Genomic DNA, 25,537 nt, shown 5'->3' with positions numbered 1-25,537 from the left:
CACCAGAGGCCAATGAACTGTGTGTCACTGTACAGTCAACTCCCATTAATGTGACCCTTCTATAACCGCAAGATTTGGTTGAATCATGCAAAAGTGTGAATTAACAAACGGCGGCAAAATTAATGAATTCAAATCTTTTTTATGGCTCGAAGTAGTCTGTAATGACCTTATGCCTCTTGAACTGTAACTCGACCAACATGCGGTGAAGAGCGCCATCACGTTTAAATGCTGCCTCAGCATTGGACTGTTGTATTGCTGAAAGTGTTAAGGAGCTCGAGCTAGGGCGTAGCTGGGGGGGGCTTATGGAGCTTCAGCCCCCCCCCCCCGCCCCCCTGAAACTTTTTCATGCTGTCATGCACCGCCGACTAAAATAACCCCCGTCGCCGGAAATCGTTCTGGATTTCGTCTAGGATGTGTTTTTGATGCTTGAAAAGACACTTCGGCGTAATCATTGTGAACTCTGGCTGGATTTCGTGGCAACACCCATGAACCGGGAGTCGCATAACGCAACGAGCCCCATCCAAGCGCAAAGTTTCAAGGGCGTTTCGATGGCGAACAGACTCAGTGCAGCATCTCGCGGAGGCCGCAGAATCTGCGGAGCGCATGAATTTTAATTCCGAAACTTTATGGTTATTCTTATAAACTTTTGATGCGAAGGTGCACTGACATTTCCAAAGTCGTGCTTAGATTTTCAATACTGGAACTTTGTGGGTTTAATGTTGTTATAAACATTTGATATCAAAGGTGCATTGACTTTTCTAAAGTTGTACTTCAGAACATATACCAGACAAGCCAAATCAACATATGTTGGGGTTCCAATTTGCGAGTGGCTAGGGCTGAAAGTGAGCTCCGTATCTAGCCTCACACAGTCGCTCCGTGGTACTCCCCAACCCGTAGCGGGGGGAATCGCGGCTACGTCGAGTTTGAACGAATAAGGCAACCAGCGGCGCCAATTGTAACAACGTTTATTGCTACCAGCAATAAAGAACACTGGCAAAGGGAAGTCCTCTCTAGAATAATAATAATAGGCTGGCCTTGTTGCCTGGGATAGTCACGTAAACGAGGTCACTCATAAGTTCCGGCAGGTACTCCAGTCCGGCAGGTTAGGGTTCCGACGTCGGAGAGAGAGGGTCTCCCCCGGTGGCGCTGTTTGTACCTTTTTACCTTTGCGAGGGGAATGTCCTCCTCGCCCGTCAGCTACCTTCCCGCAAGTCGGGGAGGAAGGGTGGCTTGTTGGTGGCTCAGCCTTGTGTGCTCAAGGGAGAAAAGTGGGGAGGAAGCGCGCTGCCTTCCGTCTGGTGCGATTATCAAGGGGAGTGGAGGGAAGGGGGGCGGGACTTAGGATCCTGCGATCTGTGAATCTGTCATTGCGAAACATGTTTATTTGCCTTGTTTGACGCATTATATACAATGATTTTTTCTTAGGTACTTAGATTTATTGTAGACTTGTACGCATATTCAACTTTCTTGTTGTGAGGTTTTGTGTATACGTGCAGTGAACTTTGTTTCCAGTCACACTCTTTTGCCCTTTATCAAATGTATCTTCGCATATCTAACGTATGACGGCGATTAAAATGAAAGTGAGCCACCCGGCGCAATAATGATTCGGTTCATTATCTGTGAGACATGCGCATAGCACACGGGGATTTTTTCATTTACAAAAATGACACGCAGGTGTGAGGATAAATGTTCTTTAATGCTCTCATACACTGGGTTGAACATGGTTGTGTGACATAATGGACGTTCCAAAAGTTGAACAATGTGGTGTCTTCAGGTTTTTCGCAGCTGAAAATGTTTCGCAAAAAGACACTAGTTGCTGTATGGCTGCTGTGTACGTTGAACATTGTATCTCATTGGCCCCTGTGAAGTGTTGGAGCAAATGGTTGAAAGAAGGATGTGAAAGTTGCAAATACGATTTAAGACTGGGCCAAACCCACCGTGCAATCACCCTCAACACAATTACAAAGGTTGACAAGCTGATTAGTCAAGAACGGAGGATAATCATCGATGAACTGGCAGAGCTTGTGAACATCAGTCACGGTTCGGGTTACACCATAATTCATGAACATCTTGGTTATCGGCTCTTGTGTGCACAATGGATGCCCAAGATTTTGAACCACCACCAGAAGATGGAGAGGTTCGGCGCTGCCTTGACTCATCCAATCCGGTATCACAATGAAGGTGACGACTTCTTGTCTGCAATTGTGACTGGGGACGAATCATGGTGCCACTACTACGAGTCTGAAACATGACAGCAAAGCTTACAGTGGAAACGCATATATTCACCACCCCGAAGAAAGCAAAGGCCATCATTTCCGCCGGAAAGGTGTTGACTTTTTTTTTTAATCTTCAAGGGCCAGTACTGATCGAATTTGCTAAACCTGGAGAGGCTATCAATCGTTTCTGATATTGTGAAACGCCGGAGCGGCTGCATGTCGCGATCAAGAACAAACGACGTGGAGATTTGACAAATGGGGTCATCTTGCTCCACGACAATGCCCGTCCCCATGTGGCTGATGTGGTTAACACACAACTGGCAAAGTTCAAGTTGGAAACGCTGCAACATCCGCCATACAGCACAGACCTGTCACCTTGCGACTTCAACATTTTGGGGCAATTGAAGAAACAGCTCAAGGTACCTGAGTGGTGTCGGACAATGTGAAAAAGTCAGTTACAGACTTTTTGAAGCAGCAACCGAAGAAGTTTTATGAGACGGAAATCACACATCTCATTAGTCAGTGGGACAAACGTCTAAATGCTCATGGAGTCTACTTTTAAATAAAGCACACCGTTTGTCATATATTCGCATCGGCTCACTTTCATTTGCCTCACCCAGGTATATTTTGCAGAACTCCTGCTTTTTTTATATGCTCTCTGTTGAGATTATAATTTCGGTGCAATTACTCACAATACATGACCCCTGACAGCTCATGCGCAATACATTGGAACAAAGAACAGCGTCATTGACATTTTTCCCTGGTCGTTACATATGTGCAAAAATGTAAACAAGGTTCTTGAATGAGAAAGTTTCATTTAAAATATTTGTCGTGAACTTGTTCATTTCATGGCCTTTACATTTTTCTTATCAGCAGCATGCACTGCTTTGCTGGTTTCGAACTGATTTATTTCTAAAGTTTGTGGGATATTTGCTTCACTTATTAAGTAGATAAAGAACATGGAAGCATTGATATCAGATATTTGGGGCACAATTTTGGGGACGTACGAGTATATTCTTTTATAAAACAAAATAAATATTTTACTTGTCTTGACAGTACGTAGCGTTCAAGAATTAGTTTGCTGCATCTTTGGCAATGGCAATGCAGTTATTATTCATGTACTTGATCTATCGACGAATTCTATAAGAAGGAGGCCAAGCTGCAACGTGAGCCCCTCACCCCGTTCCACTGAATGAAATTTCTGGCTACGCCACTGAGCTCGAGCACACTCTAGTTGGGGAAGTGCGCTTTAACTACACTTCGTCCGAAAATGACTTCTGGTGTGCAATGAGGATGTCCGCTGCACATGCTCTGGTCTGGCAGATGGAGCTTGCCCCTGCTATGGCTTCTGGCAAGGTGATGTGTTTTCGCCCTCCTTGCACTTTCACTCATTCAAACCGCAATGCTGTTTGGTTTCGCATTTACACTCTATAGGGAAATGACTGCATTCATTCTAGTATTTGTAGGTCAATAGGAATATTGTCTGGGATTAGGCACTTGTTCCTATTTGGTTGATACGCCGTCTTTACTATTAGTTAATTCAGTCCCATCTTAGTTATTTCCTGTTGGTAGGGGGTATTGTATGCCAATCAAATTTGGATCGACTGGTATGTCTCCAAAAACAAGCAGTTTGCTGTATTGAAAACCTTGGTCCTTGCAGTCACACGGCCTTTTCCTTCTTGAAACGTGGCCATTTAAAAACTAATCAACTGTATGAATTTAAGCATGCAATACACATACGAAATGAACTCAAGAAAAATACTCATTTTTTATCAGAAATACCTTCCAAGTAATACCCAGTACAATTTCAGGCACAAACATTTTAGAGTTCCTTTTACCAGGGCAAACTACGGTACAAAACAACTAGCATACTTGGTCGCATTCTTATTTAATGCACATCCTAACATGATCACTGTCGCGCAAAACTTCAAATCACTGAACTGCTTTAAAAATGCTATGAAAATATATTTGCTTTCCTTTTCTGATTGAAACTGTGCTAATTAGTTTCCTGTGTGCTTTATCTATACATGTAGTTATTTTTTGTTAAGTCAGTTTCATATTGTGCTTGTATATATTGATAAATTTTTTGCTTACACATCTTATACTCCATTGGACCTATATTGTTCCTTCTTAGAAAGAGATATAATGACGGTTATTTAATGCACATGTGTTTATAATGTATGCTATGTATGCGTAATCCATGCTATTCATAATTATGCTATATTTTACGCTATGCTACCTCACCATTGAGCAATGTATGGGTGACAAGGCCTTAGACAATGTTCTGCCTTTAGCCTTGCCATCCAAGACCTTCACTGTGCCTGAACCAATGCTAAATAAAAAAAGTTAATTAACTAACTAAATAAATAAGTGAATAAATAAAACAATCTCTGCTTTTCAGGCACACTGGCACGTAACCAAATAGTCATTCTTTGGCGACTATTTATTGAACACTTAATTTGTTGACCACACAATTCTGAATGTGCCAAATCATAAGGCTCCGCCTGCGATCTGCAATGAATTGCTACAGTAGGCAGAAGCAGTTCGTGTGGTGCGGTACCTCTGATAACAACCTAAACTGCTGTCGCTGCCTACGCCGCCGCGTGTTGAGTGTCTCAAGCTGATCATCGTCACTCAAGAACTGCAGCAGCTTGTCAACGGTGCCATATTTACAAAGCAAGCGAAATCCGATTGCAGGTGCGGTAGCAGCATATCACTTGTCAGATGGTACGTTGGTGTTCCCAAGCACATTGCCTAACATCGCCGTTAAACTATGCTCCAACGGCGTTGTGCCCGAGTGCACTCGAGCGCATTGCCTTGGAGTTCAAATTGCAACAACTTAACGTGCTGAGCGTTGTCGTGTGTGAGTGGCCCACAAATCTCGACGCTGTCTTCAAGGCTGACAAAATCCTCAAAAGAGACAAAATCAGTAGTGCCATCTGCAAAATTTATTATTGCTGAAGCATTTTATGTCCCATGAGGCAGAAAAGCCAGCATTGTCCGTAACGAGCGTTAACAAACGTCATCAGTGACGTCATCAGCATATGACATCAGTAGTAATACAGTGGACTCTCTTTAAACAGAACCTCAAGGGACTAGGGAAATTGGTTCTATCTACCAGGAGTTTCATTTACTGAGAGACAAAGCTGAATACAATTGCATGAATACAAAACCAACTAACCATGAGGATGGTGTTCTGTTTAAGAGGCAGTTCTGTTTAAGCGATTTTTATCGAGTTTATTGAGATTCCACTGTACTTGTATGGCGTTAGTAGTAATACAGAATTAAAGTTGGAACAAGTTAGAGTGAGGTGACTTAAGGTAAAGTGAATTAAGGTGAAGTTAAGTGAATGAAGGTGGTTTTATGCAGATTAAGGTGGATTAAGGTTGGTACAAATTAGAGCAAGGTGGATTAAGGTAGAATTGGGAAGGAAATGCGACAGTGTATGATGTCACATATCATGGGCATAACGAATTAATTAGAGGTTATGCTTTTGCATTCAAATCCTGTAAGGATACTTAAGTGTCAATTTCTGTGTTTTCAAGGCTGTAGTAATTGTTACGTGCATCAGGGGGCACTGGCAGGGGTCAAATTAGTTGAAGCAGCATTTGAACTACATGAGTTTTCCTCCAATACCAATGTATGATTTCTTGCTGTAACTGCTCAACAATTGAAGTGAAAAGGCGAATTAACTGAGGTAAAAATGAAGGTGGTTTAAAGTGGATTAAGGTGAATTAAGGTTGGTACATATTAGAGCAAGGTCGTTTAAGGTGGGTTAAGGTAGACTTGTGAAGGACACGCGACAGTGTATGACGTCACATATCATGGATGCAGCCAGTTGGAGAAGTCATGCTTTCGCATTCAAATCACGTAAGGACACTCAAGTGACTGTAAATGTTGTGTTTTCAAGGCTTTAGTAATTGTTGCATGCACCTGCCGTGGTTGTTTAGTAGCTATAAGTTTGGGCTGCTAAGCACTAGGTCGCGGGTTTGAATTTCGGCCACGGCGGCCGCATTTCGATGGGGACAAAATGCGAGAACACCCATGTACTTAGATTTAGGTGCACATTAAAGAACACCAGGTGGTCCAAGTTTCCGGAGTCCCTGTGGTATCCTGTGTTAACTTCTGGTTTCGGTTTTGGGTCTTTACATCAGGGCGCCACTCAGCGCCAAACGCTGTAAGTTGCCTCCTGCTTCCTCTCGGAGAAATAAAAGAGCATTCTTCGTCTGGTCCCCGACTGGAGCAGTCTGGCTCTTTCCTGCGGCACTGCGCGCCCCGGCCGTTAGCCCTCATGCCGTAAACCTTTCGTCCGGCTGCCTCGTCGAAGCTACAACAAACTGGCGACGAGGTAAACCGTTACTCTGCTTCCTACGTGCCCTTGCCGTACTACTTCTACTCCTCCTCCTGCTACTGGCATGCAAGACGCCGCAACTACGTCTCCTCCATTAGCCGCAACTCCTCCGCCTTTGTTTTCGGTGCCCGGCATGGCGTTCATACCCCACGTGCCGCCTTTCGTGGCGCTACTCGGTACTCCTGCGGTACCGTGGCTCACATGGAAACGGTAGTTTGGCACGTTTCTCGAGGCAACCGGAGGCGAGGCACTACAAAACGAGAGGAAGAAGGCCATTTTACTGAGTAACTTAGGCTTCGAGGGGCAGCGTCTCTACTACGACCTCGCGTCGCAAACGGACCAGACGCGTACTACGTTCGAAGACATTCTCCGCATCTTCGACCAGCACTACAAAGAATGCACCAATCCCCTGGTGCACCGTATTATCTTCCGGGAAAGGAAACAACTACCCGCAGAAACCTTTCAGGACATCGTCACCGCGCTACAAAGGCTAGCGCCTGCTTGTGCGTACGGCGCTTGGCTCGACGAGTCCCTTCGCGACCAAATCCTCCAAGGCATTGCATCAACAAGAATTAGAGAAAGGTTACTCTACGAAGGAGCGTCCCTCACGCTCAAGAAGGCCCAGGAAATTGGTCAAACCGTACAGCAAGTTCACAAAGAACTTCAAATCTTCAACAGCCTGTCCATTCATCACGTCTCAACGCAACGCCAAGATGGCGTCGACAGCCATCACCTTCCTCGCCCGGGCGCGCAAGATGGCGGTTCCCGCCACCCTTCTCTCTCGACCCGGCGGCTTCAAGATGGCGCTCAGCGGCATGGCGAAAGTTGCGACCTTGGGAGGCCGGCCAACAAGGCGGGCGGCCTGAACTCCGCGAAGCCAGTCGAGACATTGCAGGCCATTGCTACCGATGTGGTTCACATCACCACATCGCATCTGATCCAGGCTGTCCAGCCAAGCACGTTTCCTGCCGTGCGTGCTGAAAAGTAGGACATTTCGCTTCAGTTTGCCGTTCGAGGAACCGAAAGCATCGACAGTCCCCTGCTCGTATGCAGCTTGATTTTGCTACATGCCACGTGTCAGGAGTTCCAGCTGACCCAAGCGTTCAGTTTCCGTCTCTCAAGCACAATGCTCCCTCGGAGTTCGCCTAGCCGTACTCAGGACAATCGGGACTTGTAAAGGACTTCATCCACAACGTTCAGCTTCGAGCTTCAATGTAACCAGTCTTGGCGAAACTGCGTCCTCCACCTCGGGTTCTCCGTGAGCAAGCCTGCGCTGCAAACGGTATTTCGCCGCTGGAGAACAAAGTTCAGTCAGTTCTTGAGGCACCGCAGCCAACTGACAAGAAGTCGCTGCATTCATTTCTTGGTGTCACGCGATACTACGCTAAACTGATCCCGCAGTACGCTGAATTGGTAGAGCTGCTTAAGAAACTGCTAAAGCAAGGAAAACCGTTTATCTGGGGTCAGGATACTGAGTATAGCTTCCAGACTATTAAGGAGGTAATTGCATGCGAATTCGGCTCTTACACCAAAAGTGTTAAGACATACGTGGACCGTCGTCGTGCATCAAAATGCCCTCAGTTTCATCCAGGAGATCTTGTCCGAGTACGCAACTCGAGAAAGTCCGCTCCTAAATACTTGGGACCATTTAAGATTTACCGTAGGGTAGGTCGCAATACTTTCACGCTTGAAAATGGCAAACGATGGAATGCATTCAAACTTGTGAAATGCCCTGCACTACAGGATTTTCTTGGAAAATTCATAGAAAAGAGTCACTCCAGTGACTACCCTTCCCTTGATGATTGTCTCCCACCTTATGTTCCAGTTACTACTGGTATAGGGGATACATTGCATTTCTTGTAGCGTAATCGTGCAGTACGCACATCATTACTACGGTGCTGACAGCTATACTAATTTGTCTTTCATGCCACAAAGTTTTTAAGATTAAAGGTCGTTACCATTCTTACAGGGGGGACTATAGAGTGTAAAGTGCTTTTACGCACAACGCCCAATCCACGACAGCCACAGAGACTGTCTCGAGTCAGGCTCAGGGCGAATGAGCCACCCATAAGTGCTGTCCCAGGGGGCACAAAAATGTTTGTTAATGTATACTTCTGTACTTTATGAATTTTGATGTGTTATCGGTGTGTGCAAGGCTGCATCTCATCGTCCTCCCAAGACGAGTACTGAAACTGCAGAACTGGAGTGCAATAATGCATATTCATTTTTCATGTGCGTTTTTTTAAATGGGGAAGCCAAAGACATCATTTTCTATTGTGTAAAGATGTCATCACTAATCATGTGTGTTACAGTGCTAACATGTGTTCTTTGACTCGTGACTTACTTTTGTTGCGAGGAGAGCGAGTAGAGCATTTTTCCTATCAAGGGAGAGGTGATGTGGTATCCTGTGTTAACTTCTGGTTTCGGTTTTGGGTCTTTACATCAGGGCGCCACTCAGCGCTGAATGCTGTAAGTTGCCTCCTGCTTCCCCTCAGAGAAATAAAAGTGCATTCTTCGTCTGGTCCCCGACTGGAGCAGTCCGGCTCTTTCTTGCGGCGCTGCGCGCCCCGGCCGTTAGGCCTCATGCCGTAAACCTTTCGTCCGGCCGCCCCGTCGAAGCTACAACAGTCCCCCCATTATGGCGTACCTCATAATAAAAGCCTCATAATAAAATTATGGATTTGGCACATAAAACCCCATAGTTCAGTAATTGCTACATGCATGAGGGGGTATTGGCAGGGGTCAAATTAGTTGAATCAGCATTTGAACTACATGAGTTTTCCTCCGATACCAATGTATGATTTCTCGCTGGAACTTTTCAGTGTGCTCAAATGAAGCAAAAAGTCTAATTAACTGATGTCAAATTGATGGGAGCCAACTGTATGTTCTCTGTTGTATGAACACGGAGGCTTTTGAACTGATGCTTCTCTCAAGGTTACTTTATGGTGACTGTGTGGCTATGCATTCTGCTGCTGTTGAACAAGGTTGGGGGTTCAATTCATTTAGATGAGTGGAATGCTTAAATTTAGGTGCACATTAAAGGGGCCCTGAATCACTTTATATCAAAGTTGCAAAATGCATTTGAAGATATAATAGTGTACTTCAGAAATACTTTGTTGCATGAAGTACTTCAGTGTGCTCAGCAGAAGCAGAATTATTGGCAATTAAACGTCCCCTGCGCTGCGCTTCCACTCCTTCAATGACTTGCACTGCGAAGACTACAGCGGAGTGGGGCATGCCCACAACTCTCTGCCTATTTACTGTCACCGTGGCATGCAGTTCAAATTTGATTTTGGATATTCAGATAGGTGCCACTACTTCCGATTTTGGCACCTGTGATGCTTCAAACACAGTTGTCCTCAGCCAGGCACTTTGCACTCAGTCAGTGGACTCATCGCGGCACCTTGCGGCAGCCACGGTCTGCTACCCTACGTAGCAGAACGCAGCTACATGCTACTGTAGTGCATATGTGCAGCGTTTGCTTTGTGCACAACAGGGCTTGAGTGCGTGCTTGCGCTCATATGCTCCAGTCTGATTGTGCTACTTGGTGCAGACCGGCTTTGTCCTGCACCAGCATGACTGACGGAGAGTAGCCACATCCAACTTGTGGATTTCGAAGCGCTATCAATAGCTCAGTGCAAAGCGAAGTCTGCCAAGGCATCTAACCAAATGCGGCCAGGAGTGGGTGCACACGTGCTGTCTAACGTGCGTGTAGCCTGACCTAAAGTTTTGAGTGGTTCAAGGCTAGTTGAGTGTTCAAAACTAGTTGAAATTAATGAAACCCGACGTTTACGACACCGATAAGCAGGGTCGCCAAAGTTTAATCCCTATGCGGGTGGCCGGATCCGAACGCGAGTAGACGATAGTCGGTTTCTTCCAGAAGTACGTAATTATCGAAATTCAAAAGCAGATTTTCATTTTCAGCCTGTTTATTAAACTGCGTCAGTAAACATACACAGTAACAGTAGGAAGAAACGCACTGATCCAAACACCCTCCTTGATTGATGTCAGCTATTGGCCAATAGCATCTGCATATGGAAATCTGCCATATTACTAAAATAAAGTGTCCAGAATAGAGGGAGGAGCACGCTTTTTTTTAAAAGAGAGCGGTTGAGAAAAAGGTGACTTTGCACTCCATTTGCGAGCTCCACGCAATGTGCACGACTGCAAGATTTGACTGAGATGTTCACAGCAGCGTATGCTATCTGCCTACTGTGTTTTTTCACCAAGCCCGAGGAATGGTTCAGGACCCCTCTAAACAATGCCAGGTTGCTGAAATTATTCCGGACTATGGCATCTGTCATGAAAGCTGCCCTGCTTCAAAGGAGCCCTAATATGCACACATGTAATTCCCTTCCAGGTGCCAATTTGTTCTGTCCATTTCACATTTCTTGCATCCTCGGAATGATGAATGGTGTACAGCTGCAGAACGTATTCAGAGTTTTAAGTTCTTTAATGAGTTTTGTCAAGAATGTGGACCCCATGCGAGGACTCCTTGCAGGAACATCAGATGTGCGACCACAATCTATTTCATGTGTAGCATGCTTGAACAGCACCTATCCAGCCGCTTGAAAAAATATGCCTGATGTAAAGCATATTGAAGAACAGTAAAAGAAGTGAACCTCCTATATTTACAGCATACTGACACCTAGAGCTAATTGCCAACCTTACAAATTGTTTTACTGAAACACTTGACACGTGTTATTTAAACTTGCAGCACAGGTCCAGTCGGAACTGTTTCAAGATGTATGCGACATATTTTAAATCATCATTATTTTCATAAGTGCTTTTGCTTTTGATGCTGCATCTTGGAATGCACAATTGTGCATTCCAAGATGCAGGGGACATGGATGCTTGGATCTCTAGGGGACATGGATGCTTGGATGGTGCATAGTAGAATGGCTGGACATGTATGGTGTGTGTGGGTGTTTCACTGAGGCAGGTCTGGACTCCCTGGACCAAGTGATCAGCTACTGGGAGCAGGCCCTGCAGCGGATCAGAACAGGCGGCTCCACTTCTGTGAGTCAATTTACTGGCTTTCAAGAAAAGTAGCATACCTGCGAACTTGTATTATTTTTACAGTCAAGCCCACTTCTAACATTCAAGTGCCAAGAAAATTCCATTGTTATAACCTATAATTGTTCCAACTGGCTTGCACAAAACAAACGGAAGGGATAAACATCAAAACATTTTAATTGCGCAGTACAGTTTAACCCACTTATAATGCTATTCAAGTGCCACACAAATCCTATTGTTATAACCTGGTTGCAGAAAAAAAAAAGCAAAATGAGGGGATGGCAGAGCTGTTATGAGAAAACTATAATGGCGGGGAGGCTAGAGCCCCTAAATTAAGTAAAAGTAACGCCATCTCTCCTCCTCGTCAGGGAGCATTCACTCCCTCTTCTGTCGACCATGGCTCCCTCTACGCTGTGCTGAACTAGCAGATGCTGTCCGAATCAGATGCCATTGCTACGTATCGCTTGCGCTTTTGAGGTCATGTTTTGGTCAAAATTTGTTTACGTTATGGTATTACTGGCTGCCAAAATATCAAGAGAGGATGCCTGAATGTCATTGCTATTGATTGCCTCTACTATTAGCAGTGAGACACTGCCTTGCCATGCGCGACCCAAGTATTGGTTGATTTACCGCTGTTGCCTCCGCACTTCAGCAGCTTCAGTTCCTCGTCAGCCAGTGGCCAACGTACACAGCGGGCCTTTAATATCATGACTAGGCTGTGAGAGTGAATGATATATTAACAGTATATATGTAGTTTACTTATTTATTTTACAAGTACTGCCAGCCTTGTTACCAGGGTTTAGGCAGGAGTGGGCATTTAGAACAGAACAGAAATATCAAACAAGATAGCAGACACTGAACAGTAAACTGCATAATAAACAGCACAAGGAAAATCTTTTCATCAACATGACCTGATAGGCAGAGACAGTTGTCATACAGTTTTCATTGACTAGTGAGCTACCAATCAATCAGCAGAAGCGGTCCATCGATAATGAGGCACAAGTGGGTTCACTTGCTTGCAGGGTACCTTACACAACTCCACACATTTTCTTTTCCTTTTTATGGACTTGAGAAGTGCGGCAGCAGTCGCCTCACAGGTGTGTGCAAGGCTGCTGCTGTGGATCATATCACACCAACTTCATAGAACTCATAATTACATTGCAAACTCATTACCACGGACATGGCGCTCTTTGGCCATACTTGGCCCTTGCGCCATTAAACACCAAACATTCATTCATATCGCCGCTTACATGTGTTGCGCGCGGGCACGAGAAATTCTGCTCTGCATATTCTATCCACTGTCTTATGAAAATGAACACAGAGTAAAAATGATGAGTTAACCTCCAAATTTGACCTGGCCGCTGACAAAGCCACGCAGGAATTAGTTTACTCTAGAATCGAGGGCCTTGCAATGTAAATAGCATTACCAGCAATTTTTCTGAGGAATTGCTTTTTTTTTTCGAAAATTGGGTAACTGAATAAATGCACCCGCAACACGTGATCTGTCATTCATGTAAAGTGAAGGAGCAAGCTGTCACAATAATGATGCCCGGTAATATAGAATGTGGAGCCAATATTTTTTTTTTTTTGTTCATCCATGCGCATGAGCGTTTGGTGGAAGCTGTGACATCAGTTAGACGTACTTATGTCATGCGCACCACTTCTACACTGTTTCTACATTTACAGTCGCACACAACTAAAAAATGCAGCGACAAATGCCCCTCAAGAGGGCAGTGGCTTCTTTTGTCGACATTTCATGACGTACATCGCGCTTAATCCCCTTGCACTTGCTAGCGTGACATTGTAGGGAGTTGATAGTGGCAAAAGGATTAACCACGAATTAGCCAAATTACCCGCGATGTCATGACAATTGATCGACATTCTAGGAACTGAAGGCCCACAAAGATTTGCCATTTATTAAACAGATGACTGCGTTGATGTCACAGCTACCATCGTCGAGCCTATATGCCTTATGTCGCTAGTCCAGTCTCTTCTACCGCAAGGCTCTATGAGTACTGTCCACTACATGCTCCCCCTCCACCGATGAAGGCACTGCCAGAGTCTAGATGAGCTGGCTTCAAGCGGTTGATGGAAATTGTCTCTTCGCGTCCTTTGACATGAAGTGTGAAAAACTTGGCCTCACGCTGGAGGACTTTGAAGGGACCGTCGTGAGGAGCTACTAAAGGAGTGCAAGTAGTGTTGTGACGGATAAATATGTGACTGCTATGAAGTAAAGATTGGCTCATGTAAACATTTCTGTGGTCGTTACGAAGCGGCGATGGTATAACATTGGCCATTGTAATATGAAGGTGGTCGGCGTAGGATTATAGGTCAGCAGATGACGGTTCTTAGGTGAAGAACTCACGGGGTGCACGAAGTGTTGTGCCAAAAACGAGTTTTGCTGAGGAACACTGTGCATCTGCTTTCAGAGCTGTATGAAGATCTAGTAGAACCAAAGGCAGGCGCTCTGTCCATGGAATGATGGAGTCATGGGCATGAAGTGCTGCTTTTAGTTGACGATGGAAACGTTATACCATGCCATTGGAACTTCGGTGATAAACTGTTGTTCATGTGTGCATTACACCCAGAAGACAGGAGAGAGCTTGAAAGAGGGACAAGTCAAATTGTCTTTCTCTGTCTGTCGTTATGGTGTGTGGCACACCGTAATGAGAAATCCAGCTATTTAATATGGCCTGGGCTACGGACTCTGCAGTAATGTGAGAGAGTCATTGCTTCAGGCCAGTGTGTGAAGCGTTCAATACAAGTGAATATGTGTCGTGGGTTCGAGAACGGTGGTAGTGGACCAACAATATTGATGTGAATATGGCCGAAATGAGCGTCTGGTGGTGGAAAATGATCAGGCGCGCTCATAGTGTGTCGACTGACCTTGGCGCTGGCACTGGACGCATGCCCGAGCCTCGCAACAGACGTCAGCGTTCATACGCAGCCACAGATAGTGGGAAGTGACCAGACATTGTGTGGCACATACTCCAGGGTGCGATAAGAAGTGTAGTGCGTCAAAAACTTGCTGCTGAAATTGTTGTGGAACGTACGGTCGAGGGTGACCCGTAGACATGTCGCATATCACTGTGACGTTGCAGCCAGGCAGTACGATATCTTCGAAGCACGGAGAATCGTTGGCAGTTCGGAGTGTTTGAAGTTCACGGTCTGTGCATTGAGCTGTAGCGAGGTGGACGAGGTCAATGCCGGAATTATTTACTTGGCTTGCATTTATATGAATCCGTGACAGAGCGTCAGCGACCGCTTGATGTAGAGCCGGTAGCACTAGCCATCGTCAATGACTGGCCCGACCGTTTCCCGGAAAGTTGCAAGGCGGACAGCACTGCCATGTGCGAGTGCCATATCTGACGTGATACCAACAAATAGAGGGAGACGGAGGGCGTGACACGCTTTGGTCATGCGAGTGACGCCACTGCTGGTGGTTATTTGCCAGAAAGTGTAAGGCAGCCAAATGGTTAGTTAGCTCCTCTATTTGCACAGCAAGGTGCGTGCTTGAACTGTTGGGTTCGTCAAAGTACTGCTGTAACTGGGGTTGTGTCGCAACGGGTGCATTATAATGGTAAACAGTGGATATCACAGAATGGAAAGAATCCATAATCTGGTCTGCCATCATCGCTAAGGCCTCGACAGACATCATAGTAGGTGAGGCACACAAAATCATGTGTACCTGGTTCGGTAGATGCTGGAATAAGAGCTCCCGAAGGATTTTCGAGTCTGTTGATGATGGACTGGTTCCCAGGAGTTGTGTCGTGGTGAAGCAGCTCAGTCGGTTTTCTGTCGCCAAGTTCCTCCGATGAGAGGAGCTGTTGAATCTGTTGCGACTCAGAGTCATTGGTGCGCCGTAGTAACTCCTGCTTAAGGGTGTCGTACCGACTATCGGGCGGAGGAGCTAGCAAAATGTGGCGGACCAAAGCTACAGTGGTCGGGTTAAGCCTCTCACAACGTTGTCATGCATTAGACTCGCGATTATTCAAACTCTGATTATTCGTACTTTCAGTTCATTCAAACAAAATTCAAATTTTTGGTTGGTCCGCTATGTTTTCAATGTATTTAAAAGCCGCTTAATTCAAACTCCATCATTTGGTTAATTAATACTTTTTCCATGTTCATACCGGAAAATATCCGCAAATAGAATAGCCTAAAGCTGATTGCCTGCCTCCACTTGACAAAGCAGTCAAAACCATGTGGGCCACTGACACAAAAACAATGCGCACCACACCACACGATCGTGTGTCAACATGCTGCGGTGTGGTGAAAAAAAGGGGGGAGGGGGGGAGCCGGCAAATGGGAGGTGCTTTCCACAGCGTCTTCCAAGCAGAGCTCCGTCTGCGCTATGTTATAGGTAATGATTGCTTCATTCGTCATGTAAGGATGCTTGCGTGGTTTGTGTGCCTGCGCCTTCGAAAGCGCTCTGAGATATGAGTCCTTTCGAAACGGCGCAGAGGAAGTTCCGCAGTTCTGCCTGGAAGACGCTGTAGAAAGTGCCTTCCCTGGATGGTACAAAAGTGACGTGTGCGGCATTCGGCTTACTCTGCCTTTCCGGTGTGTTGGCCAATTCCCAACCATGGGACCTGCCTTCCCACCTGCTACATGCTGCTACGCCTAGCATGCTGCACATTCCATGATCGATCGACCTTGTCATCGCGAGGGAAGTACCGAACGCTATTCCTCAAAGAGAAATTGGCTGCTATTGAAGAAGTTGACGCTGGAGTTAAGAAAACTGTATTGGCAGAGAAATATGGAATCACCAAAAGTATGCTAACAACCATTGTTAAAGCCAAGGACAAGCTACGAACAACGCAAGCTGTTTCGCCCCGGATCGAAAAAGACAGAGAAGCAGCGCACCCTAATCTGGAAAAGTCAGTTCTCCTTTGGCTTAAGCATGCGCGGAGATCCAGCCTTGCAGTAAATGGACCAATTTTGCAGGAGAAAGCCAAAGAACTGTCTGTGCGCTTGGGAATTGAGGGTTTTATTCAGTGATGGGTGGATTTCGCGATTCAAAGAACGACACGGCCTCGCCTTCAAAACAGTAAGTGGTGAAGCGGCAGCGGTCGATGAAGCTGTTTCTGCCGACTGGCAGCAGACGCGACTCAAGAGCCTGCTACATGAATGCTCCCCGACTGATATGTATAATGCCGATGAAATGGGGCTGTTCTTTAAGCGCCTGCCAGATCAAACCTTGTGTCACAAGGGGGAGTGATGTACTGGTGGAAAGCTAAGTAAACAAAGGCTAACTGTCGTGGTTTACGCTAACATGGATGGAAGCCACAAGCCAGAACTTTTTGTTGAAGGGAAGGCAAAGCGCCCAAGGGACTTTAAAGGCATCCGAACGCTCCTAGTTGCTTATGCAGAAAACATGCGTGCATGGATAATGCAATCCTTATTTGAGGATTGGCTCTGCAAACTGGATGGGCAGATGAAGAGGGCCAAAAGGAAAATATTGGTCATCGTTGACGACTTACCCGCACATGGCGATGTGGAGGAGCTGGAAGCAAATTGCCTCTAATTCTTGCCTCCCAACACAACAGCTGTCCTCCAGCCCCTGGATCAAGGCGTAATAAAATGCCTGAAGATTAATTACAGGAAGCTGCTGCTCAGGAGAATGTTGCTATGTATGGACAGTTCCATGCCATACAATGTAACACTGCTATCATCGTTGGAGATGCTCGCCGACGCATGGAACATTGTAACGTCAACAACAATACGGAATTGTTTCCAGCATGCCTTCCGCATCCCTGGCTGCAGCATTGGCACTTTGCCCGACTGCCAGCGAAGTGAAGCTGAAGACTGCTGCGAGGATGACGATGCAAGCGTAGTGCTTTCTGCTCTGCAAGTGCACAACATAGCTGCTGAGCTCAGTGATTATGCAGCTGCTGATGACAACCTGTGTGTGTGCAGAGAGGGCACACTTGACGATTTGGGAGCCGAGCTGCTGCCACCACACTGCAGCAGAAACTCCCAATACATTGCCCAGGTCTGCAAGTTTCTGACAGCAACAGAAAACTCTCAAAACGAATTGGTTGCTCTCACTGGCATAAAGAGGTTTGTTTTGAAGGCACACGTAGCTAGGAAGCAATCGACCATTCACGATTTCTTTAAAAGGTCTGGTCAGCAGCAGACGGCAATTGTTGTGGACTTTTCACCTCTGGGTCTGCACTCAGAGTTTGGTAATTTTTGAAACAGTCATTTTTTGGCGTGATCCTATTGGATGACAATGACCAAACTCGTAATATGGTGGACCCAGCTTTGTTTTTTCAAAGGTCTGGTCACCAGTAGATGGCCAATTAACAAGTTGTGGACCTTTCACCTCTGCTCTCTGTCTATTTTTTGTAGTTAAAGCGTAGAAATTCTTTAAAATGTGATTAAAATGGATGCGTAGGCATAATGTGCGCTGTCATCTAGCCCAGAAACATGTATATGAGAATGTCTGATAATTCAAACTTCCTGATAATTCAAACAAAATCTCTAGGTCCCTTGGAGTTTGAATTAATGAGTCCACTGTACTTGGCTACCTGAGATATGACTCAGTGACAGCGAAACTGCGCTTCAATGTGGATGAACCAGAGTTCACAGTCCAAGGGCCAGAAATCTGGAAGTTTCAGTGTGGTGACTGAAGACGTTCCATTTTCTTCTAGATGTCGTTCGGTGGCCAATTATATCGAGTTGAGAAGAAATTTGGTAGACGTGTACAGTTGTGAAAATGGGGCATGGAGCAATGGGTGAGGAGATACTGGTGGAGGGGAGTCTTATTGTGGCAAAGGTTTCGACAGTTCCACTGCACAATCTCGAGGTCTTTTCCATGCGCCATCTGCGATAGGTTAGAGGCAGAAGAGTTTCCGGGGACACATTACTTCTTTTTGGCTGGGGGGAGTGACTCCTGGAGGGAGCCCAGCATAGAAGCGAAGGATTCCAATTGGCTTCGATTGGGCTTGGAGAGTGGTGAGGATCTGAACAGTCGAAGTTTCAAGCTGAAGCAAGTGAGTGTGGTGTGTGTTGGTGGTGGTTTCTACCAGGTCAGCCAATGGGGTGACCTGGGCATTAGAGGACGGGGTGATGAATGTGGCAAAATGTTCATTTAGCTTGGTAAGCTGGGATGTAAGAGAGGAGGTGGTTGTTTGGAGAGTTTGTGTCAATGCGTGGATTTGCTGTTGTAAATCTTGGGAGATTCGCTGTTGTTCGCGCTGGTGACGCTCCAGCATTATGAGCCGGAGATCGAATGAGCGGTTCTCGTCAATCAGAGATGGGGAGGGTATAGTAGTGGAAGAAAGGGACGCTGGCACCGAGGGCCCTTTCACTGTAGCGGCATAGGAGCCGGAGGTGATCGAACCTGAGGTGAAGGAGATGCATGGTTAGAGGAAGGGGTGGGCTGCGTGGCCCGGCGCAAAGTTATGCAACGGAGAAACGCTGCTCTGGCACACTCGCATTGTTTAGCAAGGAGGAAGGGGCAGGTGGGGTCGAGAGAGGGATGTGTGTTTACTTCCCCTCCAGCCTCCTTAAATATTTAGTTGGTGTGGTGTATTACCAACCTTCTTCCCACATTTAACTCGCCCTTGTGTCTTTCTACAATCCCCCTGTCACATCCTCTTTATTCCCTGCCTTGGGCAAGTTCCTTCATTCTGTTCCCTCCACCACCCATCTCCTCCTTGGGGGCGATTTTAATGCCCCGCACACACTCTGGGGCTACCCCCAGACCCTGAAGCCCGGCCACCTACTCCACTGTCTTGCTCAGAAACGCCACCTCAACCTTCTTAATACTCCTCGCTCCCCTACTCGAGCGGGCACTGTCTCACAGCGCTCCACGACACCCGACCTCTCTTTCTCTCTGGGCTCCATTTCCTTTCACTGGCAGGTCACAGCTGAAACCCTTCTCAGCGACCATTTCCTCATTTATATTAGCGCCTCACTTTCCAACATCTCTCGATCGCACTCAACTACTCACACTGACTGGCGCACATTGTGCCCTAATCTCCTTTCCGCATTGGAATCTTACGATGACTGAACGTCATGCATCTCCGCAGCCCTTTCGACCAGTAGCCGTCGCGTTCGCTCACGTCACCCTATCCCAGACCCGAATCCTCACTTTCTCCATTCACGGCATCGGCGGAAACGTCTCCAACGCTCCTTGCGCTCCCAACACCAAAATACCCAACTTTCCTCCCGGATTCCTGCTCTGCGGGTCGAGATAGTTGCCCACGGTGCGTGTCCCTCGAGCATTCTCATTGGAGTGTGCTTTGTGACTGCCTTGACTCCACATTGCACTCGCGATTCACATGGTCCCTTTTTAAATCTTTCTTAGGGACGAAGCCTGCCCTTGCTCCCACTCTAGCAAAAGCCCTCACTCAGGGGACTCCCTCTGATGTCTTTGACAAGCTCGCTTCTTGATATCTCCCACCCCCTCTCACACTTTCCTAACCAGCCTACTCGGGCAATCCTAACCTAGAGCCCAACCGCCCTTTCACTCTCCAGGATCTCGAAGCTGCCCTGGCTGCTAATGCTACTCGCTCGGCTCCCGGTGAGGACGCCATCACATACACCACAGTCCGCAACCTCCCCAACCACGCCAAGGAATTCCTCCTCCAGACTTTCAATAATGCCTGGGACAGCGGTTGCTTGCCGAGCTCTTGGACATCCTCCCTTATTTCTGTGATTCCGAAGCCAGGCAAACCTCCCTCCCTTTCTAACCTTCACCTTATCTCCTTGACGTCGTGTGTTGGCAAGACCCTTGAGCTAATGGCTTTGACTCGCTTCTCTGATTTTCTTGAAGCGAGAGAATTCTTCCCCCATTCTCTTATCAGCTTTCGACGCCGCCTCTGTGCACAGGACATGTTCTTGATCCTCCTGCGCACATTTCCCTCGCCCGCCCCCAGCCAGATCCACGCTCTTGTGACTGTTCATGCCCGCAAGGCCTTCGACGATGTGTGCCGCGACCACATCCTGTCTCAACTCTCCTCCCTGGACTGCGGCAACCACGTGTACTCTTATCTTCGCTCCTTCCTCTCTAACCGAGTGGCTAGCTTTCGAGTGGACACCACATCTGTCCGACCCCCACCCGCTCACCCGTGGCACTCCTCAAGGTGGTGTTCTCTCTCCTACCGTTTTTAATCTTGCTATGACCCCTCTTGCCTCTCAACTAGCCCAAATTCCTGACCTCCACCACGTCTTTTATGCCCACGACACCACCGTCTGGTGTTTTTCTGCTTCTCCCGGTCACGTACAGGACACCCTGCAACGTGGCCTCGATCTCATTAACTCCTTTCTCTCCACTGCTGACCTGTCTCCTGCTCCGGAGAAATCCGAGCTTCTCCTTCTTAACTACTGCTCATACCAGCGCTCCTACAACGCCCTAATCTCCCTCCATCTTTCCGGCTCTCCCATTCCTATTGTCCCCCAATGCAAAGTTCTTGGCTTCCCGTTGCATGCAGCCAAGAATGTGCAAGCCCTCCACCACACTGTCGGGACCTGTCGCTCGGTAACTCACCTCCTGCGGCGCCTGGTCACTTGGCGCTCGGGCCTCCACGAGGCTCATTCGTGATGAGTTGCCCATGCGCTCGCCCTCAACAAGTTCCTCTACTTTGTACCTTACGTTTCCTTCACCCACACTCAGCTTAACACCCTCGAGACCACCCTTGTGGGCCTGTACAAGGCAGCTCTCAACCTCCCTATCACCACCTCTACTGCTAAGCTCTTTGCCACAGGGCTCTTCCATCTTCTTCATTCTCTTCTCTCTCTACACCCTGACTCCCAGCTTGCCCGACTTTCTCTTACCCATCAGGGTCAGTGGTTACTGGTCCAGGTGGGTATTTCTCCCATTCCCATTTTCACCTTTACCTCTCCAAAATCCACCCCGGCTCCAAATCTCCGCATCCTCCCTCGCCCGTCCAATATGTCCCCTGTCCTGCATGCCGGCCGTCGTCACGCGGCCGCGCAGCATCATTCCCCCCTCTTTACTAGCTAGGGAGTAGCCTACACGGATGCCTCTTTCATAGCTCCTTGAGGTTCCAGCAGCTACGGGATCTACCATCCCCACCTCCCAGCGCCTGAAACTCACACAAGTGGGCCGTACCTACGCCCTCGGGACGCACTCTCTCTTGAGGTCCTTGCCATTGTACATGCCCTACAATCGTTTCCCTCCCTTCCCGCGCTCTCAGAGTACACGATATACACCAACTCCCAAGCCGCCATTCACTCATACAAAACCTCACCCTACCCCATTCACTCCAACAGGAGGTTGAACGAGCGGTCTCCGCACTTCAACCTTCCACCGTTTTCCTCCGCTGGGTCCTTGGGCATTCGGGGATGGATGGCAATGAGCTAGCCCATCAGCTCGCCCGTGACTTTTTAACCGGGCACCGTCGATCACCTGGTCCAGGCCCACGGAGGATTCGGGGGGCTCTCCCTGCACCGCACAATCAAGGAAGTTTACCTCCAGCTCCGTCTCGACAAGCGCCTCTACCCTCCCCCTCATCCATCACTCACTGTGCCGGAGGCTCGCCTTCTGCGGCACATACAAATGAATGCACTGGTTACCCCTTCCCGCCTCTTTCTCTATCGCTACCGCTCTGACCCCTCCTGTCCCAACTGCCCTTCTACTTACGCAGACCTATCCCATTGCCTATTCTACTGTCCGGCTGCTCAGCAATCAGTTTCCTATCCTTCCCTTTCCATCACCACCTGGCTCGACTGATTTGGCGCTGAAGGTAAAGAAGAACAGCGTCGACTGGCCACCCAGGCAGTCGATATGCTCGGCCTATAATTTTGGGCTAAATACTGCTACTTATACTACTACTACTACAGTTGTGATGTGGTATCATGTTCGGGTCACCAGCTTGCAGGAACAGAAGACCCACAAAGAATTTCCATTTATTAAGCAGATGACTGCATTGATGTCGTAGCGACCATTGTTGAACCTATGTGCCTAATGGCGCTAGTCCAGTCTCTTCTTCCACCGCGGGGCTCTATGAGTACTGTCCACTACAACATCATTGGTCAAAGGGCTTCCTCCGCGGGGCATTTAGCACTGCACTCTTCAGTTGTACCCGACTGCAGGTGCTTCTCGCTTAGCAGATGGAATCCAGAAGATTTGCTAGCCATCAGATTCACGTGTGCTTCACCCAAACGCACAGCAACACGGCATCGTGAACATGGAACTACTCTAGAGAAGCACAAAGGAGGCATGAAATGTGGTGCCTCCGTATGCCGCTCATAATGCTTGGCACTGTGATGTTGGCAGAAGTAAAAAAAAAAAAGCTAGAAGAAGGCGCGCAAGAGCACGTGATGGCATTCGGCCAAGGGGAGGGCTGAGTGTCGAGGGAAAGCGCAGGGGAGGACGACAGTGGCGATCTTCAAAAGAAGGCACTACTTTTATTTAATTTAGGGGCTTTAGGGGAGGCCAGTGCCCCTCCCTACCACCTTCCTCCATCCGGCTGCTAATTGTGTTGACTTGTTTAACTGCTAACTCTGCTTCCTGTGTACTCCGGTCACGTGTAACAAGCTGCGGCTGTCGGCGTTGAAGAATGACACTGCTGCAACAACTGCAAAGAGGGATCACGGACAGCAAGTGGCATGCGAGCTCAGCTAAGGCATCACTTTGATGGACCCAAAAGGGACCTTTAAAACAAACGAGAAGGTTGCCACGGCAGCCTTTCAGCTTGAGAAATCCAGACGAAATGCTGGGGTGAGATCGCCACAAGCATCTCGCGTACTGTACCTCTCACTGACTTGCACGAAAAAACCCCATGTCCGTCAGCCTTGCTTGCTTTACACGAAGCTTGCTGACATCTTTTTTCTAGGCATCCAGGTCCTCCACGTAGTGCAGCGGAAGGTCCCTAGTGAAAATGAGGCCCTGCAGGGACTGAATCATCTGCAGGGCCTCCTGTGTGGACAACGTTGAGGCAGCCTGCCCTATCGCATCATCGCTGCCGGCATCGCCATCAATGTCATCGTCATCCGATGCAAGCACGTTCGCAACGGTTGCCTCATCAGATAGAAGTTCTGATGATTCTAATGTGTCGTCAGCATGTACAGACTCTTCAAGTCCTGAAGCATCCTCGTCGACTTGTTGAGATTGTCAACACTGGTATCCTTGACTGCTGACTTTTGGCAATACTTCTGCTTTTGTGCCTTAATTCGGCCATGGGCATTCATTGGCATCACATGGCTGCCCATTCTGCTGATGTCTTTCTATGCTAGTTCAGAAAGTCTTGTTGCCAGTTTGACAGTATGCGCACTGCTCTTCTGCTTGACATTGTGCCACAGCCAACGTTGCGCAAACTCATGGCTTTCTTAAAAGTACAGGTTGTGCAGCCATTGTGCAAGCTTTTTGTAACAGATGACGAAAGTGATGCACTTCTTGGTTAGTGGCACACACACAGAAATGTTTCTAGTGGTTTGACCACAATTGTCAACCTAGCTGGCAAAGGAGGCAAGCTCAATGCCTGTATGGTTGTTAGTTGGCTATAGACACGAGACTGATTACAAAAAAGAAAGTTTACATTCATGCGTCATCAAGACTTCTAGCAGAGTTGATATGGCAAAAGTGGTGCTGCACTGCACTTGCACCGAGTCATTCTGCGTGTCATTGTACTGTCAAGAAATGGCTCCGAAAGTGCAGCCTAATTGAAGAGATCCCATCGACAGGAATTGTCACATCTACTTTAAATCGTTGGTAATTAGTAGAAGTGATGGGGATTTACTGGGACAAGCTTAGAAATAGCCCTAGGCTTTGAGCTGTAATTTGGAGATTACGTACAAGAAAAGCTACTTGCACCTCCGTTTCTCTTACTACAAGGGCATAAGGATAGCTTTGAGCCAGCATGGTCAAAGACATGTGGACATAACCTGGACAGGAATTAGGAGGGAGCACGTTGTCAGGCAGCCTCCTCTCTTTTGGAGTTCATCCATGCGTTGACTCTTGGACCCTATGTGGTTACGTGGTTGCTTTTAAGGCATTGTTTGTTTGGCAGTAGCTCTTACTGATGCCCTCGTCAAGATCGGCCCTCTCCACCTGCTCTCTGTCCTACTCTCCCCTAGACTCATGTGTTCTGTGGCTAGAAATTACCGCTCGCATATCATGTGATGAGGGCCTATTTCCTATGAGCCTTTCCTTTTTTTATATTTACGAGAATACTGCAGGCCTCTGAAGGGCCCTTGCAGGAAGGGCATAAAGTAGAACAAACGTCAACCAGTGACAATCAAAATAGACAATGAAAATTCAATAGTTATACAAAGCTAAACAACTAGACAAAGATACAATAAAAACTTAAATCAAACACTGTGGCTTGATTCAAAGGCCTTTTGACAATAACAAGGTAAGGTTTACTTTGCACAGTAGTCATTGCTACATAGTGTTGTAGGAGGTAAACTGTTCCTTTCAGAGATGGTCTGAGGGAAATGTGATTGCTATTTAAAATAATTGGTTTTGGTGCTGAAAGGGGTTAACAATTTAACATGGTGACTTCTTATTAGTTGTAATCTCGATGGTGTTAGATAGGCTTCAGGTCAAAAAGAAAATTTGTTATAATTAAGTAAAAAATTTATATCTTTGAACTTTTTGTCACAGTTGTAATGTTGGGATATCATGTTTTCTTTATTAAATTTGTTGTAGAGTCAGTTCTAAAATACCTGAAAATATGAAGTGAAACACCCTTGTGTAGCATTCTTTGAGTGCCTCTGTGTCACGCCTAGTGTAGAGGTCCAAGATGGTGCATGGTGCATGTGTACCCAAGTCCTAGTCTTATAATCGGATGTGTAAGCTAGTAACTCAGTTTCTGCATGTGCTTGTTTTAGGTTCTGCCTGAAAAAACCAAGCTGGCGCAGTGATGATGTGATTAGTGTGGGGCACGTTCAAACTGAGGCTGTTGTAATTGTGGTGCCTTGGTATTTGCATTCAATGACTTCAGAAGTGGTTGCAATGGAAGCCTTCAAGTAAAGAACA

At 47.0% G+C, this 25,537-nt stretch overlaps 1 protein-coding gene across 9 annotated transcripts in view; it reads left to right on the top strand.

Annotated features, from left to right (window-relative positions):
- The window catches only part of Miga (mitoguardin), a 296,982-nt gene that overhangs the window by 34,832 nt on the left and 236,613 nt on the right, over nt 1–25,537 (top strand). For 7 of the 9 annotated variants that reach the window (XM_070538810.1, XM_070538808.1, XM_070538800.1 and 4 more), the window contains one exon: nt 11,510–11,586. The exons of the other annotated variants lie outside the window; for them this stretch is intronic. In XM_070538810.1, coding sequence (XP_070394911.1) covers nt 11,510–11,586 — 77 coding nt within the window. The remainder of the gene's footprint in view (nt 1–11,509; nt 11,587–25,537) is intronic. 9 annotated transcript variants of the gene reach the window in all.

The sequence above is a fragment of the Dermacentor albipictus genome, chromosome 1 (genome assembly GCF_038994185.2).
Source record: "Dermacentor albipictus isolate Rhodes 1998 colony chromosome 1, USDA_Dalb.pri_finalv2, whole genome shotgun sequence".
Classification (NCBI taxonomy): domain Eukaryota; kingdom Metazoa; phylum Arthropoda; class Arachnida; order Ixodida; family Ixodidae; genus Dermacentor; species Dermacentor albipictus.
Note: the sequence above shows the minus strand (reverse complement) of the source record. Positions and strands in the feature narration are given on the sequence as shown.